Genomic DNA, 20,312 nt, shown 5'->3' on the forward strand with positions numbered 1-20,312 from the left:
GTTCCTATCACTTTTTCTGATATGTTGTACTCATTAAAGTGAAAGATATAACTGCTGGTGGAATGTTTTACATGCAGTGTTAGTACCAATATTTCCAAGGCGAGTGTTGCAGAGGTCAGATACAGCAGCACGCTATCTCTTCATTAAAAAAAGAAATAACTTACATTTATATATTTCATGAACTCTGGATGTCCAAAAGCGCTTTACAGCCAATTAATTACTTTGCAAGTGAGTTACTGTTGTTATTTAGTTAAATGTGGCAGTCAACTTATCACAAGGTGTCAGCTGTGGCTCAGTGGGTAGCACTCTCTAGGTGGGAGGGGCTAGGAGTGAGCCAGGTGTGACTGGTTGCCTAATTGCAGCTGGGTGTTGGAGGAAGTTTTGTAAAAAGTTGGTGGAGGGTTTTGCGGTGTTGTTTTCAGGTTTTAGGGCCTTTTTGGCCCACAAAAAAACAGCCAGATGGCTGCTGAGGGGTCCGGAGTGCCGGGCCCCTCAGAGGACAATATTCCCGAGAGGAATTTTATTAGGGAAGAAACTGTGGTGGGAAGGGGGAAAAAAAGGCCCAAAGATTTGGGCCGGGACCTCAGGAGGTTTGGTAAAGAAAATACGGTGGTGGTGCAATGTGAAGATAAGAAGATTCGAGCCTGGGATATAATCCAGGCGGTTCATGAGGACTGTGGCGAGGGAAGCTGTTTTGCCTGCCGACCAAAACCAAATGTGGGATTTGAGGTGACGGTCAGTGGCCGTGAGGAGGTGGAAAAACTGCTGCTCAGTCTGAAAGTTGGGGAGAAATTTTTGGAGGTGACTCTGCTATATTCAGAGGAGGTGGTGGTTTCATTTTTGAACTTGCCTGTGTACATCGAGGATGAAGTGCTGAGCAAAAAGTTGGAGTCGTGGGACATTAAAATCTGTTCCGAAGTAAAGAGGAGGTACTATCCGGGAACACGGGTAGCAGACGGAACCCGGTATGTAAAGGTGCGGTTCCCAGTGGGGGTGAGGTCTTTGCCTTACAGTATGAAGTTTGAGACACTGGAAGGAGTACAGTACTTTCGTGTGCTGCACGATAACCAAGTAAAGGTGTGTTACTATTGTCTGGGACATGACCATCTCGTAAGAAACTGTCCTGATATGTATTGTTACAATTGCGGTGAGTTGGGACATATCGCGCGGAGCTGCAAGGCGGAGAGCTGTGGGGTGTGTCGTAAAGGCCCCGCCCGCTGTGAGTGTGTGGCAGAAGGGAGCGAAATGAGTGACGAGGAGATGGGAGAAGGAGCAGGAGAGGAGTGTGGAATGGCCGGAGGTGCGGTGCAGTCGGAGGATACAGCCGGTAAAATGAAGGAAAAAGGAGCACAGGAAGAGGCAGAGGTTGGCAGAGCGGAGATCGAGATGGAGATGGCGGAAAACACGGCGAGTGCTATGGAGGGGAACAAAGACAGCAGTGGGCAGCAAGGGTCGAGTGCAGACTCGAGCCTTAGTGCAGTTCGACTCCCCCTGGGGAGTCTGGTGTCTGCGGGGGGAGAAGAGGCAGGAGCGGGGTGTGTGGTGGAAGTGAGTGCTCCGGGGAGAGGCGGAGAGTCGGATATTTTGGTGAGCGGGAGGGGGCAGGGCGGGGAGAGGGTGCAAGAGGCAGGAGCCTTAAAGGGACAGCAGAATGGGATCGGCGAGATAGAGACGTCAGAAGGGAACAATTTAGGTGCGCCATTGTCCCATGGAGTGAGGGAACAAGGTGCAAGGGTCGGAGGTAGAGATGTGGTCGAAGGGGGCGGCACAGTGGGAGAAACTGCAATAGCAGGAAGACTCTCTATGGGAGATGAAGTATCTGACGGGGAGCAGGATTATGTATCTGACGGGGAGCAGGCACAGGGGGTTGCAGAAGAGCTTAAGTGTGAGGAATTAGAGGGGGACAGAGACATGGAAGTCGGGGATGGGGTGGCATCATGTGGAAAGGAAAAGGTTAGTGAGGGGCAGTAGGAGGGAGAAAGGGCAGCTCCTGGGTCCAAACTTAAGGCAAGGAAGAGGCTGAAACAGCAGGGAGGGGTCAAACAGGAGGGGGAAAAAGAGCCGGAGGCTGCAGGAAAAAGCAACAGCTGCCCGAAAAGTTGAGAAGGAGCATGAGAGGAGGGAAGAGCCAGAGATTAAATGATGGGGAGATTATCGGGCATACTTCCCTTCTTTGGAGCCATGATTACATTGGTCTCGATCAATGTGAACGGACTGAGGGGTGAGAAGAAATTGCAGCAGTTGTTGCAGGGTTTTAAAGGCACGGACTTGTTGTGTCTGCAAGAAACCTTTTGGGATGAGGATATTCTAGAAAGAGTTCAGAAGGTTTGGAAGGGAGAGGTGTTTGCAAGTTGTGCAAACAATAACCGTAGAGGGGTGGCTGTTTTGGTGAGTCCGTCCATGGAAGAGAACATTGCCTTGGTGGACAAGGACACTGAGGGGAGATTTTTACGGCTAAGGGTAAAATTGGAGGGATTTAATTGTGATCTTTTTAATATCTATGCACCGAACGACCATTGCAAACGTCGCGAGTTTTTTCAGAGGTTATTCACTGAAGTGGCAGAGGTGGAAAATCCTTGTATAGTGGGGGATTTTAATGTATTTTTATCTTGGATGGACATTTCAGCCCAGATGACCTTTAAAGAGGATAACTCCAGAGGGATGAATATAAAAATGATGGCAAATTTAAATTTGAGAGACTTATGGAGGGACCGGAACCCCATAAAAAGGGAGTTCTCCAGAGCAGGTTGGGTGGGTGATGTTTTAAAACAGAGCCGAATAGATTTTGTGTTAATGCGGGAAGGGTTAAGTTCGGAGGTGATGGAGATTTATTATAAAAAAGTATTTTTTAGTGATCACTCGGCTTTGGTTCTTAGAATTAGGAACAGCAGAGTTAAGATCGGTTCAGGGGTGTGGATTTTAAACAATCAATACCTGAAGGAAAATGCTTATAAAGAAGGGATTATAAATATAATAAAGAATGCTCGGAAGGAACTTTTGTTCTTGAAAGAAAGAAGAGTTTGGTGGGACAATTTCAAATATGAGGTCAAAGTTTTTTCGGTACGTTATGGGAAAAAGAGGGCGGCAGCTAACCGGCATAGAGAAGAGAATATAAACAAAAGGTTTACGGATGTCTGTAAAGCAGTTGACAGAGGGGATAAGGGAGCTGAGACTAAGTTCCGGGTGCTAAAGAAAGAGTGGGAATTATTGCAAGCTGAAAAATGCAAGGGGGCCATTCTCCGTGCAAAGGCTAGAGATGCATTGGAGGGCGAAAGATGCACTAGATATTTTCTAGAGCAAGAGAAGCTGCGACAGAGATTATCGTTAATTGAGGAGTTGAAGGTTGGGGAGAAGATTATTCATGAAAGTGAGGAGATTTTGGAGGCGGCTAGCAGCTTTTATCAAGAGCTATATACAAAAGAAGACATTTCCAATTTGGAGATGGAGAAGGTTACTGCTTTTATTGAAAAGGGTTTAAAGGAGGATGAGAGAAGCATGTGTGATAAAGAAGTAGGATTAGCGGAAATAACAATAGCAATAAGTGGAATGAAGGGGGGGAAAAGCCCAGGGTCCGATGGACTAAGTGCAGAAATTTATAAGGAATTTTTTGAGATTTTAAGTCCATTGCTCGTAGAAGTTTTTAAGGAAATTAAAATTGAGAGAAGCCTGGTCCCATCTATGAGGAGAGGTATCATAAGCTTAGCTTATAAAAATAAAGGGGATAGATGGGATCTGAAGAATTGGAGGCCCATCACACTATTAAATGTGGATTATAAGATCTTGGCGAGGGTTATGGCAAATCGTTTGAAGGAGGTGTTACCGGAGATAGTTTGGCCCTCTCAGTCCTATGGAGTCATAGGCCGGGACATCGCAGACTCTGTGGTCTCAATCCGAGATGCGATAGAGCTCATGGAAGAGAGTGGGAGGGAGGCTTATGTACTAAAGATAGATCAAGAGCATGCCTTTGATAGGGTCTCTCATGAGTTTTTATTGAAGGTTTTGGAAGCATTTGGTTTCAAGGAAAATTTCATTCAGTGGATAAGGATTTTTTATTCAAACATATTTAGCTGTGTTAAATGTAATGGTTTTTTATCCAAGTATTTTCCGATACAGAGATCAGTGAGACAGGGTTGTCCCCTGTCCCCACTGCTGTACATATTGGTAGCAGAACCATTAGGTTACATGATGCGAAAGAAACAAGGTGTAGTTGGGATTGTGGTACCCAGTTCTGGGCTGGTGTCGGTGATACACCAATATGCAGATGACACAACCTTAACATTGAGAAATGGGGAGTCAGTGAGGAAAGCTATGGAGGTAGTGGAGGAATATTGTAGAGCTTCAGGTGCCAGAGTGAATTATAGTAAGTCCCAATGCCTGGTTGCAGGGAGGGGTAGGGGGGAATGGTTGGGGGAATGTCCCTTTAAGGTGGTGAAGGTTTTGGAAGTTCTGGGGGTGCATATGGGGTGCAAGAAAGACAGGGAAGAAGTGGATCAATTAAATTGGGAACCGAAGGTTATGAAAATTAAAAAGATTTTGGGAAGATGGGAAAGAAAGTGGTTGAAAGTGTAAGGAAGAGCGACAGTGGTGTCTGCTCTCCTGCTATCTAAGCTATGGTACTTATTGACGGTTGAGGATATTCCTGAGTGGGCAGAAAAGTCCATCCAAGAGGCTGGTGTGAGGTTTTTATGGGAAGGGAAACCAGCCTTGGTGGCTTACAATACCATCATTGGACGGAGAAATCAGGGAGGACTCAACTTCCCAGATATTGATTTGAAGAAAAAATCCTTTAGAATCAAATGGGTGAAGAGATTTCTTCAGAAGTCAAATTCAAGTTTTTGGAAGAGTTGTTTTGAGCATTTTTTAAAACGAAGTGGGATAGGAGGGCAGGGGATATTGTACATGGAATACAATAATATGTTTTTGAAATCGATTAAACTTCTCCCTAGGTTTTATAAGGGGGTTGTAGAGACTTGGGCTCAATTTTTAAAGGGTGTGCAGTTTATGCCCCAGGGGGCTGAGGAATTTTTAGAACAGCCCTTATTTTTGAACAGGTGGGTCAACATCGAAGGAGAGGTTTTATTTAATCAAGCTTTTATAAAAGCTGGGATTATATCGGTGAAAGATGTATTATACGAGGTGATTCCAGGTTGGTTGCTGGAAGCGATAGTGAGGGTATTGGTGTGGGAGGAGGATCAGGAGGTAGAAGGAAAAGCAATAGGAATCATGTATGAGAAGATTGTGAGGGCAATGCCACAGGATTGGATGGAAGAAATAAATGCGGAAATCTCCAAAGGAAGTAAAATGCGTCCTGCTTTTCCAAGCTTTGTACTGGAGAAAGGGGGAGAGTTAGTCCAATTTAACAACTGTAATACTCGAGATTTCTATGAAGTATTCAGAGAATGGAGATTCAAGACACCTGCTGGTCAGGAGTTTTGGCAGAGTATATACCCACAGCTGGACTTCAACAGGATTTGGAAGGGAGTGTGGGCGAATTTTAAATGCCCAGAATGGATTGAACTGGATTTCAAATTGGCTCATAACCGGATTTTTACCATGACGGTCTTGTGCAAGATTGTACGAGTGGAGGCGGCAACTTGCCCAATGTGTGGGACACAGGATGAGTCTCTGTCCCATTTACTGGTGTTATGTCCGCAGTTAAATGACTTTAAGCACTATGTTCGACAGTTGTGTGAAGCTTTTTTGCTGGGTGGGGACCGAACAGCGAGAATGGGAATCCTGTGGGACTCAATTTTGAGATGGGGATTGCAGGAGAGTCTGCCAGAGTCTAGCAGAGCGGCAATTAATTTAATGTTCAGTTTGACTAGATTCGTGATTGTGCAAAGAAGGAATGCTCTGTTTTTTAAGGGGAGGAGAATCAATCTAAAAGAGTATTTTAAATATAAGCTAAAAAACCATTATAAGGCTCTGTGGATGTTTTATTCAGAAAGGAATTTAAGGACAGTATTTTACAACCAATTTTTAAAGTACAATCGATTAATATATGTTACAGGTGACAAATTAAACTTCAGGTTTTGATGTTAAAATGTGGTGGTGGAATGGCTGTGCAGGGCGGTGGAATTGATTTGTATCATACAATGTAATGATCACGATGTTGTAAATGTTCTTAATGTTCAATAAAGTATAATTTAAAAAAGAGTGGGTAGCACTCTTGTCTTTGAGTCAGAAGGTTGTGGGTTCAAGTCCCACCCTAGAGACTTGAGTGCAAAAATCTAGGCTGACACTTACAGTGCAGTACTGAGGGAGTGCTGCACTGTCAGAGGTGCCATTGTTCAGATGAGACATTAAACCGAGGCCCTGTCTGCTCTCTCAGGTAGATGTAAAATATTCCATGACACTATTTCAGGGAATTTCCCCTGGTGTCCTGGCCAATATTTATCCCTCAATCAAAAAACCAAAAACAGATTATTTGGTCATTATCACATTGCTGTTTATGGGACCTTGCTGTGCACAAATTGTCTGCTGCATTTCCTGCATTACATCAGTGACTATGCTTCATTGGCTGTAAAGCACTTTGCGATGTCCTGAGGTTGAAAAGGTGCGATATAAATGCAAGTCTTTCTTCATAGAAAAATAGGAGCAGGCGTCGGCCAGTCGGCCCTTTGAGCCTGCTCTGCCATTCAATATGATTATGGCTGATCCTCTATCTCAATACCATATTCCCGCACTCTCCCCATACCCCTTGATGCCTTTTGCGTCTAGAAATCCATCTATCTCCTTCTTAAATATATTCAGTGACTTGGCCTCCACAGCTTTCTGTGGTAGAGAATTCCACAGGTTCACCACCCTCTGAGTGAAGAAATTTCTCCTCATCTCAGTCCTGAATGTCCTACCACTTATCCTGAGTCTGTGACCCCTCGTTCTAGACCCCCCCAGCCAGGGGAAACATCCTCCCTGCATCCAGTCTGTCTAGGCCTATCAAAATGTTATACGTTTCAATGAGATCCCCTCTCATTCTTCTAAACTCTAGTGAATACAGGCCTAGTCGACCCAATCTCTCCTCATACGACAGTCCTGCTATCCCAGGAATCAGTCTGGTGAACCTTCGCTGCACTCCCTCTATGGCAAATATATCCTTTCTTAGGTAAGGAGACTAAAACTGCACACAGTACTCAAGGTGTGGTCTCACCAAGGCCCTGTATAACTAGTAAGACATCCTTGCTCCTGTACTCAAATCCTCTTGCAATGAAGGCCAACATACCATTTGCCTTCCTAACTGCTTGCTGCACCTGCATGTTTGCTTTCAGTGACTGGTGTACAAGGACACCCAGGTCCCTCTGTGCATCAACATTTCTCAATCTATCACCATTTAAATAATACTCTGCCTCTCTGTTTTTCCTACCGAAGTGGATAACTTTGCATTTATCCACGTTATACTGCATCTGCCATGTATTTACCCGATCACTCAACTTGCCTAAATCGCCTTGAAGCCTCTTTACATCCTCCTCACAACTCACAATCCCACCTAGTTTCGTGTCGTCAGCAAACTTGGAAATATTACATTTGGTTCCCTCATCTAAATCATTGATATATATTGTGAATAGCTGGGGCCCAAGCACTGATCCCTGCGGTACCCCACTAGTCACCGCCTGCCACCCCGAAAAAGACCCATTTATTCCTACTCTCTGTTTCCTGTCTGTTAACCAATTTTCAATCCATGCCAGTACATTACCCCAATCCCATGTGCTTTAATTTTGCACACTAACCTCTTATGTGGGACTTTATCAAAGGCCTTCTGAAAATCCAAATACACCACATCCACTGGTTCTCCCTTATCTATTCTACCAGTTACATCCTCAAAAAACTCCAGTAGGTTTGTCAAACATGATTTTCCTTTCATAAATCCATGTTGACTTTGTCTAATCCCGTTGATATTTTCTAAGTGTTCTGTTATCACATCCTTTATAATAGACTCTAGCATTTTCCTTACTACTGATGTTAGGCCAACCGATCTGTAGCTCCCTGTTTTCTCTCCCCCTCTTTTAAATAGCGGGGTTACATTTACCACCCTCCAATCTGCAGGAACTGTTCCATAATCTATAGAATTTTGGAAGATGACAACCAATGCATCCACTATTTCCATGGCTACCTCTTTTAGTACTCTGGGATGCAGATTATCAGGCTTTGGGGATTTATCAGCTTTCAGTCCCGTTAATTTCTCCAGCACTTTTTTTTACTAATACTAACTTCCTTTAATTCCTCCTTCTCACTGGACCCATTCCTTAGCATTTCTGGGAAGTTATTTGTGTCCACTACTGTGAAGACAGAACCAAAGTATCTGTTTAATTGCTCTGCCATTTCCTTGTTCCCCATTTCAATTCTCCCGTTTCTGACTGTAAGGGACCTGCATTTGTCTTCACTAATCTTTTTCTTTTTACATACTTGTAGAAGCTTTTACAGTCCACTTTTATGTTCCTTGAAAGTTTACTCTCATACTCTATTTTTCCCCTCTTATTCAATCTCTTGGTCCTTTTTCGCTGAATTCTAAACTGCTCCCAATCCTCAGGCTTGCTACTTTTTCTGGCAACTTTATATGAATCCTCTTTGGATCTAATACTATCCTTAATTTCTTTTGTTAGCCATGGTTGGGCCACTTTTCCTTTTGTGTTTTTGCACCAGAAAGGAATGTATAACTGTTGCAATCCATGCATTTGTTCCTTAAATGTTAGCCATTGCCTATCCACTGCCATGCCTTAAATGTTAGCCATTGCCTATCCACTGCCATGCCTTATAATGAAGCTCCCCAATCTATCATAGCCAACTCCCTCCTCATACCTTCGTAGTTTCCTTTGTTTAGATTTATGACCCTAGTTTCGTATTGGACTACTTCACTTTCCATCTTAATGAAGAATTCTATCATGTTATGGTCACTCTTCGTTAAAGGACCCCGCACAACAAGATTATTAATTATCCCCTTCTCATTGCACAATACACAATCTAGGATAGCCTGTTCCCTAGTTGGCTCCTCAACATACTGGTCTAAAAACCATCTCGTACACACTCCAGGAATTCATCCTCCACAGTATTATTGCTAATTTGGTTTGGCGAGAGATGAATTTGATTTATGAGATGAATGACCAATTAATGTTTTAGTGGTGTTGATTTAGGGATGAATTTCCTGCTGTTCTTCAAAAAAGTGCATTGGTATCTATTATGGCTACCTGAACAGGTAAACAAGTTCTTGGTTTAATGTCTCATCTGAAAGATGTACTGCACTGAAGTGTCAGCCTAGATTAAGTGCTCAGGTCCTGGAGTGTGGTTTGAACCTACAACCTTGACTACGTGCCTTAAACCAACCCGGGAATTGTATCCATACTACACGAGTGTGAAATTTTATATTTTACACACCAGCCATCCTTAGAGCCTCTATTAATGAAATGGATAAATTGGTACTAGGACAAAGTATAAACAATTCTATGCTTTAGGCTTGTGTTCACCAGGAACTGTATTGTGAATTATGTAACCTCATTTCACTTAGGACCTTGACTGCTTTCAAACCCAGGTCCAAGTGCCTTGTTTTAAACCGTTGTGCCACCCAATTTCTCTCTACGCCAAAGTAATCGTAATTAACACTATCTAACTCCAACCAGATTTGTACTTCTAAGTGAAGCTTAAGAGCTCCAAAGAACAAAGTGAAAGTACAACAAAATGCTTTAGTGTGTATGGAAATTATCATATCTTATAAATGTGGGGATTTGTGGTCATTAACACATGTATGCAGAACATCACCCATGTACAGAATAATCTCACTCGTACTGACATACATGCAGTCATATACATTCCTACACCTTGCAGATTTTCATACAGAAGGAAGATGATGCCATCACTTTAAAACTAATTCATGACCCTAAAAGTAACTCCAGACTGAAGCAAAAAAATAAAATAATTCCTGACATCCAAACTGTGGCCTTCCTTCCCTCCGACCATTTGAAAATCTAATTTTAACGTCACCTATCTCTTGCTTTTTGTTTAATGTTCTCTTCTATGCTTTTCAACCTTGGTGGTGTTTTGTAGTGCATGCTTTGGCCCTGCACCAAGATCACATCCCTACCACGGAAGCATTGTAAAAATGCTGCATTAAGATTTATTTGGAATCAGCCTGTTATACACCCAATACTCAGTAGATTTGATGTTTTATTTTACAGGCAATGTCAACAAAAGAACAGATGGCAGTATAATTCAAGCTCACGTCAATTTTCACACAATGCAGACAAAGTATGTAACTGGTTCAATTCTGTTTTGCTGAGAAAGGATACCAGTAGAAATAAATTATAACTACAATTATTTTAGATTATTTCTTAATTCTATTTTTCCTCTTTGTAGCCTACTAGCTTACCCTGGACCCCCCCTCAAGTCAAGGGATGGATGGGTCACAATATTCTCCTCCATAACCTACTGCAACAGTCCATGAACAGTTGGTGAAGGTGAAGAAATGTGACCTGAATTGGTCACAGTGAACCACTGGTAAACTTGACTCTGCAAGATGAGCTCAGCCAAGATTGGCAATGTACCATCTGGGAGAAGCCATCAATAGACAGTTCAAGTTACTACATCAAGTTGGAGGATAGTCTTGTAGAACTGTTTCTAAATACATATAGAGCTTCAGCACAGAATTACATCATTACACAACCTAAAAAACACCAGATTATTTTGGAATGCTAACTGTTGGGGAGAAGGCCAACCTGTAGCAGTTGAAGAGGCTCCATATCAGCATGCTTTTGACCTCCTGCTGTGCACCATTTTCTCCAGAAAGGATCATGGCTTTTTTAACGTGAAGGCTATTCTAATAGTTGTTCACAGAATTCCACTCAAACACCATGTAGTCCTTTTCAAAGAATTTACAAGTAAGGTGGTTCTCCTTCAGGTCAAGCGAAAAAACAATCCTTGAATTTATAGGAATATGTTTTATCCTTCCTAAATTCTCTCCATCTATTTCCAGTACTCCTGTTAGATGTTATTGAAAAAGCTCTGCAAAACCCCTGAATTATTGGCAATTCATGGAAAAAGCATTTTATTCTAGTCACTTTCTGTCCTCTGCTTGTAGGATTTGCAAAATCCAGAAAATACAGTCTAGATTGGTAAAACCCCTGAAATGGCCACATTGTGAGAACACAAGATGGAGTTGGCAGTTCTCATGGCTCAGTTCAAAAGGACACACCAGCAGTATCTTCCAGCAGCCTGAGTCATCACCGATTAGAAGATTCCAGAACTTACTGCTATTGATATGATAATATGGTTACAGCAGTAACGAACTCGTAAACAAAAGTATTTGCACCTGGAGGTGCGCTAATTGCTAGCAAAATGCAAACCCATCTCTGAAATCGCTGAGCACAGGAAAAAAAAACATTATCTGTATCAAACTCAGAGGGACACAGGACAGATCCCATCAGTTTCATTTACAAGACATTAAAATAAAGTACTTGCTTTTGTCAAAGCAGCCTGCCCATTACCTTGACAAAAGAAAACCCCTGATTTGGCGCCGAGATAAGGGCAAGGAAACAGTATAACTGTTGAGGGAAATTCTAACAGGCTAGATTCATTCAGTGAGATTCAGACAGATCCATCACAGATTCACACAGACACAAGGTCAAGGACAGAGCGAGGAGGACCCACAAGATTGTGCAGGAGAGCAGATTCAGAAGTTCAGTCCAGATCCAAAACCATCAGGAGTTCGAAGGCCGAGTGGAGAGGAGACGGTTCGAGGAGTTCGGAGGACTTTCAAGATTGTGCAGGAGAGAGATTCAGCCAGACTCAGACAGATCCACAAGATTCACCAGAAGCAGTGAAGTCCAAGTCCAGATACCATCAGGAGTTCGAAGACCGTGCGGAAGAGTAGACGGCTCAAGGAGTTCGGAGGACTTCCAAGTTTGTGCAGGAGAGCGGGTCCAGGAGCCGGTCCCATAAGGAAGATTGGAGATCCCGGACGTAACAAGGAGTACCAAGGTCCAGGAGGGTTTTAAAATTCTGGTGAGCATAAAGGCCCAACTCTACCTAACTGACATAGTTGAGGTATATTTTAGCAACGGGAGGGTTTGTAACATTAAGGGTTTTGTAATTCAGGAGTGTGATTTATCCCTCGATGTGTCCGTGCGCTTTTCCCACCCCCGTTTTAGTATACCGCTGATTAAGAATTGTTGTATGATTTAAGATAGTCAAAGTTATTCCTTGTGTGTTAAATTTTAGTTCCCATTGGGAGACGTGCTAATGATTTTTGTCTAAATTGATTCTTGCATTCTCTGTGTTGATTCTCCTTGAAAATAAAGATATTTCTGATTTAAAACTCACCTTGTCTCACCTGATCCATTTGTCTTCCGAGTCACAAGTTGGGCCACACATCAAGGTTGTCTGGCAATAAGCCCAGTGTCTAGAACCGGTGAGGGGGGAGCGCTTCGGAACCGCTCACGAGCAGTGCGAAATCGAAAACCGATCTCGCACACCACAAGCTCGTTAAAACGACCCCTTACAGCTTCAAACCACTTTCCAATAACTTTCACATGAGCCAAAGGCTGATAGAAAGGTAGTTGTGTGCAGATTACTTGGGCTAAATATCAACAACAAATTGCACTACTTTAGCAGGAAGATGGCTCAGAGCACTTTATATAACGGGAATAAACAGTTAGGAGGAAAAAATGGAAAACGGTGGGGAGTGGGGTGCATTCAGGTGGGGCTTCAAAAGAAGGGTTTGCAGAGGTTTTAGAGAGCAGGGATGTATGGCTAGACAGAGGGACCAAGGCATGGAGTCCCAGAGTTAAAAAGACAGAACAGGAGTGTAACGGTTGAATTAGTGACCACCAATGGTAGAGTGAGGAAGCAAGGGACAAGGAATCGCCAGGTGTTGGAGGAATGGAAGGGGCATGTGTGAGCCTAGGGCTAGAGGAGATCACCAAGATAAGGTAGGTATGAATTCTGAACTCAACTTGCTGGGCTGCAGGGAGCCAGCAGAGGCTGGGAGAGGATGGAAGTGATGGGCTTGTGGGTCTTTATACAGGTGCGGTTGTAGTTGTAGCTTTTTAAGTTGCAGCCTATGGTGTGTTGAGACAGAAAGATGAACCAGGGGAGCACAAGAGAAGTTGAGCTTCGAGGCAATGAAGCCACTGTGACAAAAATGAAGCATTTCTGCATAGTTTTAGCCTGGTATTCGCTCACTTAATTCAATTACAGCACACAAGGAGTTAAAAACTAGCTGCACTCCCAGAAATTATGCCCCATCCTACATTAATACAATGTTTTGATTGCTATTTGGGTATCCTTGGGCAAGTTGTTTGAGGGAGGAACCAACCCATACATTTCAAAGAGTTGTGTAATTGTTTCAGATAGGCATCTCGTTGACAATGCAAACGTTAAAATCGATCTTTGTCTTTTAGAAATTGAGTAGTCCATCTGAAACTATCAGAGAGAGGTAGGTAGGTCAGAGAGACTCAGTGGACAGTTAGCAACAACCCCCATATAAAGGTTAATACTCAGGGTCCCTGTGTCCGGCCCAGTTTACATTCCGGTTTAGGATAGCTAATGGAAAAGGAAAATACTGTGGATGCTGGAAATCTGAAATAAAAACAGAAAATGCTGGAAATACTCAGCAGGTCAGGCAGCATCTGTGGAGAGAGAAACAGAGTTAACGTTTCAGGTCGATGACCTTTCGTCTGCTGAGTATTTCCAGCATTTTGTGTTTTTATTTAGGATAGCCAATGGGACTGATATTTCCTATCTTATAAGGGATAGATAAACCTGCATCTACTTTAATTGTGCCATTGCTTCTGTTCACTTATCCATTTATTGTTTAACATGCTTGTTTGTCATTTTTTAGCCTAAGCTGCAGTTTAATAAAGTGTTTATTCTACTGGTTTCCGAAGTCGAGGAAAACCACATGAAGGCACGTGACATAACCATTATCTGAAAAACAGTGAAGGGGGTTCTCTTTTTTTATCCCTAGGATCGCTACAAATTACCTAGATATTAGGCAGGCAACGGTACACTCAGTCATTGGGAGTGAGGGCTTCACTACTGGAGTGGTCTGAGACACTAAACCCACAAAGATATCTAGGGGTCGATTTTAACGTTTGTGAGGCCGAGCCTACCTGTCTGGGGTCGGAGAGGCCATAGCCTTTTGGAGGCCCGCATCTCATTTAAATGGAATCAGCGAGCTCTGGGCGACAAACTGGCATCCTGATGCAGCTCGCCGGATTCAGGCAAGCCCAATATTGGACGACCTGGAGGGTGTCGGGCTGGCAGCAAGGAGAGCCAAGGAAGGGGCTTGCGATTGCAGGGTGGGGGTGGGAGTTGAGACTGGAACAGCAGCGGCCAAGATTATTTATTTTGGGCATGGAGGAACATTCCTGCTTCTCCTGGTCCCACAAAAATATCTTTCACCGCCTCATCGGCTGCATCGCCAGTAACACTGGTCGGACAGTGCACACTGCACGCTCCAACCAGTTCTGTCCTAAAATGGCAGTTGGGGTCCTATGTACGTCACAGGACCCCGATTTGCATTTTAAAATGAGCATTCTGCCTGAAACAGGCAGGCACTTTGGCCTCCCAGTGGTAGTGACCTGTAAAAGTGACAGTGGGCTGATTGTCACCATTAACGAGATGGTAAGTCTAGCAACCCCATTTTAAAACAATTAAAACTGACCTCCTAGAATCAAGACCTAAAGAATCCAACACTTGCAGCTTTCCAGTCTCTGCTGCTAAGTATTCAGGTCCCAGTGTGTTGCTCCGCATTCTATATTTTTTAATAGGCAGAGTGCAAAGTGGTAGAACCATAATACTAACTAATACTGTTTTATTGACAGACCGAGGTACAGGGTCAAGTTCTATTGTGTAGGACGTCACCAAGGTTTAAAAGAGTAGAAGAGAAGATGAAGTAAGTGAGGAAGTAATGATTAGGTGCTGCAAGTTTAAGTTTTAAAAGCCTGAAGATTGTATGAGGAAGGAAACACTGAGGGAGGTAAGTTGGTGCCTATTAAGATGTAGCTTTCCTTTCAACTTTTGTTACTAGTCTCCAAGGCATTCTTTTACCAGTTGATAAAGTTCTTGCTTTCCTGAATGGGTGTAATTGTTGAGCTCACCAGTGTAAATGCTGGAACCTAATCAGAGTTTTAGATTACCTCTCTCAGTATTTAATTTTCTTTTATTCTTTTATTGTAAACTTGTCAAGAATAACCATTGAGGACCTCCTGAATGGTGACCTTGAGAGAGCTACAGAATTCTGGTTTTCCCTACAGCCCTCCCACTTCATCAGAAATCCCTGAATTCTCACATTTTTGAGCTAAGGTTACGACTTTAGCTGTGGCACTTGGTAAGCTAAGTGTTAGAATAGAGTATGTACCTCAGGTTTACTCATTGTGAACTTAATGGTTCTAGCCAATGAATTAGATGTTTTATTACAGAAACACAGATCACACTTGTTACAGGGACATTGGAGATTACGTACAATGGTTGCTTAAAGCAGAATTCTGGAAAAAAACACACACAACTAATTTAGTACGAGTCATTGTACTTTGACCAGTATGTTGGTGTAATGAGGGAATGACATACTTGCACTTCTGTACTTGGATCAAGTACACGTTTATTCCAATGCATAACTTTCAATTGTTAGGAGTAGAATCAAATTTGTTTCTAACAATTAAACTCTGCATGTAGTGGAATAACTGCTGTTTTCTATATCTAGAGCTCCATTTCTATTATGGTGAAAACTATCATTATTGCCAGGAATTTCCTCAGAGTTTTTTTTATTCGTTCCTGGGATGTGGATGTCACTGGCAAGGCCAACATTTATTGCCCATCCCTAATTGCCCTTGAGAAGGTGGTGGTGAGCTGCCTTCTTGAACCGCTGCAGTCCGTCTGGTGAAGGTACTCCCACAGTGCTGTTAAGTAGGGAGTTCCAGGATTTTGACCCAGCGACAATGAAGGAACGGCGATATACTTCTAAGTCAGGATATTGTGTGACTTGGAGGGGAACTTGGAGGTGGTGGTGTTCCCATGCACCTGCTGCCCTTGTCCTTCTAGGTGGTAGAGGTCGCGGGTTTGGGAGGTGCTGCCGAAGAAGCCTTGGCGAGTTGCTGCAGTGCATCTTGTAGATGGTACACACTGCAGCCACAGTACACCGGTGGTGGTGGGAGTGAATGTTTAAGGTGGTGGATGGGGTGCCAATCAAGTGGGCTGCTTTGTCTCGGATGGTGTCGAGCTTCTTGAGTGTTGTTGGAGCTGCATTCATCCAGGCAAGTGGAGAGTATTCCATCAAACTCCTTACTTGTGCCTTGTAGATGGTAGAAAGGCTTTGGGGAGTCAGGAGGTGAGACACTCGCCGCAGAATACCCAACCTCTGACCTGCTCTTGTTGCCACAGTATTTATGTGGCTCCCAGAGTTGCTCCCAGTGGCAGAGCAGGAGCAGTTCTGAGGAAATTCCCAGCCTAGGTTTATTCCCAAACTTTTGAATATTTGAGATTTCAAATCGAGGTTATACTATTTAAACAGCACTTCAAAGAACTACTTTTATCTTTAAACTTGAATTTATAGTTTGTATGCTATTTGGTTTAGTATACATGGGGTTTCTGGTTCTAACCTTGGAGCCAATTTTCCTGACATTTGCCCCTGGGGAATGTCCAATTTTTGGGTGCTAAGGCAAGAAAAAAGGAGTTTGCTGCGTCTCCACTCCCTTTAAATTGCCCCATGATTGCTGGGTCTTCCCCAGGGGTGCAGAGATGTAAATGAGATGAGGGGGAAGGACTTTAAAAAAAAAAAAAAAAAAAAATATTCATTGATGGGATGTGGGCGTCGCTGGCTAGGCCTGTATTCAGTGCCCATCCCTAATTGCCCTTGAGAAGATGGAGGTGAGCCGCCTTCTTGAACCGCTGCAGTCCATATGGTGTAGGTACACCCACAATGCTGTTAGGAAGGGAGTTCCAAGATTTTGGCCCAGCGACAGTGAAGGAACGGCGATACAGGTCCAAGTCAGGATGGTGTGTGGCTTGGAGGGGAACTTGTAGGTGGTGATGTTCCCATGCGTCTGCTGCCCTTGTCCTTCTAAGTGGTAGAGGTCGCGGGTTTGGAAGGTGCTGTTGAAGGAGCTTTGGCGAGTTGCTGCAGTGCATCTTGTAGATGGTACACATTGCAGCCACAGTGCGCCGGTGGTGGAGGGAGTGAATGTTGAAGGTGGTGGATGGAGTGCCAATCAAGCGGGCTGCTTTATCCTGAATGGTGTTGAGCTTCTTGAGTGTTGTTGGAGCTGCACTCATCCAGGCAAGTGGAGAGTATTCCATCACACTCCTGACTTGTACCTTGTAGATGGTGGAAAGGCTTTGGGGAGTCAGGAGGTGAGACACTCGCCGCAGAATTCCCAGCCTCTGGCCTGCTCTTGTAGCCACAGTATTTATATGGCTGGTCCAGTTCGGTTTCTGATCAATGGTAACCCCCAGGATGTTGATAGTGGGGGATTCAGCGATGGTAATGCCATTGAATGTCAAGGGGAGATGGTTAGACTCTCGCTTGTTGGAGATGGTCATTGCCTGGCACTTGTGTGGTGCGGATGTTACTTGCCACTTGTCAGCCCAAGTCTGAATGTTGGCCAGGTCTTGCTGCATATGGACACGGACTGCGTCAGTACCTGACGAGTCTCGAATGGTGCTGAACAGTGTGCAATCATCAGCGAACATCCCCACTTCTGACCTTATGATGGAGGGAAGGTCATTGATGAAACAGCTGAAGATGGTTGGGTCTAGGACACTGCCCTGAGGAACTCCTGCAGTGATGTCATGTGATTGAGATGAATGACCTCCAACAACCACAGCCAACTTCCTTTGTGCTAGGTATGATTCCATCTAGCCTTTTGCTTGGCTTTTCCGCATGTCAGCATGTTGGACCCCAATCAGAGGGGTGTCCAAAAAAAAAATCAAGCATCGAGGATAGCACCAGGTTCCCTACAAACTGGAGGGTCTGTGGGGATTTCGGGAGCACCTGAAAGACCTCTGCTGGGTATAAAGTAGGTCTGAGATTTCCCCTCCCCTCACAATCTTTGGGCCTTGAGCCTTCAGGCTGTTTCTGCACCAAGGCCAGAAGCCAAGAACACAACTGTAGGCCCGAGAGTGGTGCAGCTGCCCATGAATTTCTTCCTTTTGCCAACATTAGGCCCTGCTAGGGGTATGCTGCACCTGGAACACTGCCGGCTCAGGTGTGAAATTGTGGTGTTTCTAGGTCTGGATAGGTGTAATGCACTTTGGGCTCTACACTGCTCCTGCCCAGTGCAGGGGCTGGGGGGGTGGGGTGGTGAGTGGTGGAAACCAGGAACATTGGCACATTCTGTGTAATGACCCTGGAACTTAGATGGGGTCAGGCACATAGGTCTCTGGCACATCAGAAGTCTCACTCCATCATCGGTCCATCCAGTGGTGAAGCGGGTTCGCCGGCCCCCTGTACACAAAGCCAAACACCCAGGTTCATAGTGAAATTTGGAAGTGCCTGTTTCCACCACCCCGGCTTCCCTGAGACATGTACAGTTTAACTTATGTAATGGTGGTCTTTAATTATTATCTACCTGTAGCAGGTAATGCAAAGATTACTTATTTATTTTTAAGAAACGTTATTTATCTATTTTTCAGGAACTAATCAAAAATAATATACTTTGTTGTCTCTGAGGAGCTCTCTTAGAAACTTATTTTCAAATCTTGGGAAGATGTGAGCACCCATGTTTTCTTGCAATAGTGTCCTCATAGACTCACCCTCAGCTAAACCACAGGAGATCTGTTAATTCTAAGGAGAAAATGCTAAGCATGTCATCCACATGTTCGTAGAATCATACAGCACAGATGGTGGTCATCCAGCCCATTGTGCCTGTGCCGTGCTCAGCCCTGTTCTACATGGGGACATGCAGCATGTTTCGAGCTTCCATTTTACTATTTGGGAATTTCCCTGGCTAAAGTGCTTTTCTAAGCTGGAAAAGTGGTTAGAAGTATAGAAGAAACTGCCCCCTTCCTCAATCCCCTTTGATGCACCCATGATTAGAAGCATAAACCAAGTCTATTAATTGTTTTATTGAACAATCCATTTAAGAATGAAAACAGCCTCAGCCCTTACCGACTCGCCACTTTGCCAAACATAGATTTCTCAATGAGGTCCAATAACTCTCTAACAGATGGTCAGAAAACAGCAGCTCCCTAATAAAGAAATATGGGTTCCACCACATAGAGTACGTTTACAGGGAACCAACAAATGTGTTTTCCTTTTCACCACAGAACATCTGGTGTTACTTTGTGTTTAGGAACATCTGCCTGGCATATGATGTTTGCAGGGAAATACAGCAATAGCCACGCACAACAATCATACCAAAAAAAACATGCCTCTAATCACTTCTGTTGGGATATCATTTCTGTAGAAGGTACTGATGTAGCAGCAGATTTCTATGCTCTAGTCATCTGATGTTAACTTCTTCAATAGCCAAATATGCAGTTAGTCAGGAATGGAAAATCTTAGACTGGCCAGAAGGTGAAATTATGGAACTGAATTTGGGCCTGGATATGCTGGGTACCGGCCTATGCTGGAAGTTTCCTCGGGTTTTGTAAGGTGTGGAATCTCCACCTGCTGCAGATCTAAACACCCAAAGGAAGGCAGAATTTTTTCTTAATTTTTCCATCAGTTCTCTTAAAGAGAGGGCTGGTGCGGGGTGGCAGGGGTGGAGGAGATCTGTAAGTGGTCTTCAGTGGGGGAGGGCCTGGGCACCCCCTCCAATGGCAACCAGACACTGGAGTTTCTGACAATATGGGGTGGTCAAGCACCAGCGATGCACTCATATGGTGCGGGCACCCGTTGACCCCATGTGAAATTAAGCACCTTCCCACTGACACAACTGAATCAGACAGGGCCAGCACAAGTGCACCATGAAGCATGATTAGCTCATAGATTTTCAGGGCCTGCTAAATTTTTTGTGCTGACATATGCAAGTTGCCCGTGAAATCAATTCAGATCTTATTGTAAAATCCACTTTTTATCAATTAAGTCACTGAAGTTGACTGTCTTATAATATTTTGAATAATCCCACTTCCCTTTGGAATTAGTTAAATGAAGTATGAATTTTACGGCTAACTTTTGAATGGTAATAATTGTCAGTTAAGACTGTTAATGTTTCAAAGCAGTCAAGAATTTTAAGCACAAATCTGAACGGTTGGAATTCCCTTTCAGTTCTCCTTCTGAATGTGAGATGCTTATTCACTGCCACTCATCACCTCCTAGCTGGGAAGAAAAGTGACCAGGCTGCAGAATGCTCCACATTTATCAATTCTTACACTTATGCCCATCTCAACAG

At 43.8% G+C, this 20,312-nt stretch overlaps 2 protein-coding genes across 3 annotated transcripts in view; one reads left to right on the forward strand and one right to left on the reverse strand.

Annotated features, from left to right (window-relative positions):
* Window positions 1-20,312, reverse strand: part of LOC147123076 (collagen alpha-1(XXV) chain-like) — a 533,163-nt gene that overhangs the window by 63,480 nt on the left and 449,371 nt on the right. The window lies entirely within an intron of this gene.
* Window positions 357-12,302, forward strand: LOC147123077 (uncharacterized). 2 transcript variants are annotated; one of them, XM_085965143.1, is made up of 3 exons: window positions 357-1,077; window positions 10,164-10,233; window positions 10,342-12,302. In XM_085965143.1, the coding sequence occupies exons 1-2, from the start codon at window positions 460-462 to the stop codon at window positions 10,194-10,196; spliced, it is 651 nt and encodes a 216-aa protein (XP_085821269.1). In that variant the 5' UTR covers window positions 357-459; the 3' UTR covers window positions 10,197-10,233; window positions 10,342-12,302. The 2 variants fall into 2 exon arrangements, with proteins under 2 accessions (XP_085821269.1, XP_085821261.1); XM_085965135.1 differs by having other exon boundaries at window positions 357-965.

The sequence above is a fragment of the Somniosus microcephalus genome, chromosome 2 (assembly GCF_052327205.1).
Source record: "Somniosus microcephalus isolate GS21.2 chromosome 2, FLI_Smic_1.0, whole genome shotgun sequence".
NCBI lineage: Eukaryota > Metazoa > Chordata > Chondrichthyes > Squaliformes > Somniosidae > Somniosus > Somniosus microcephalus.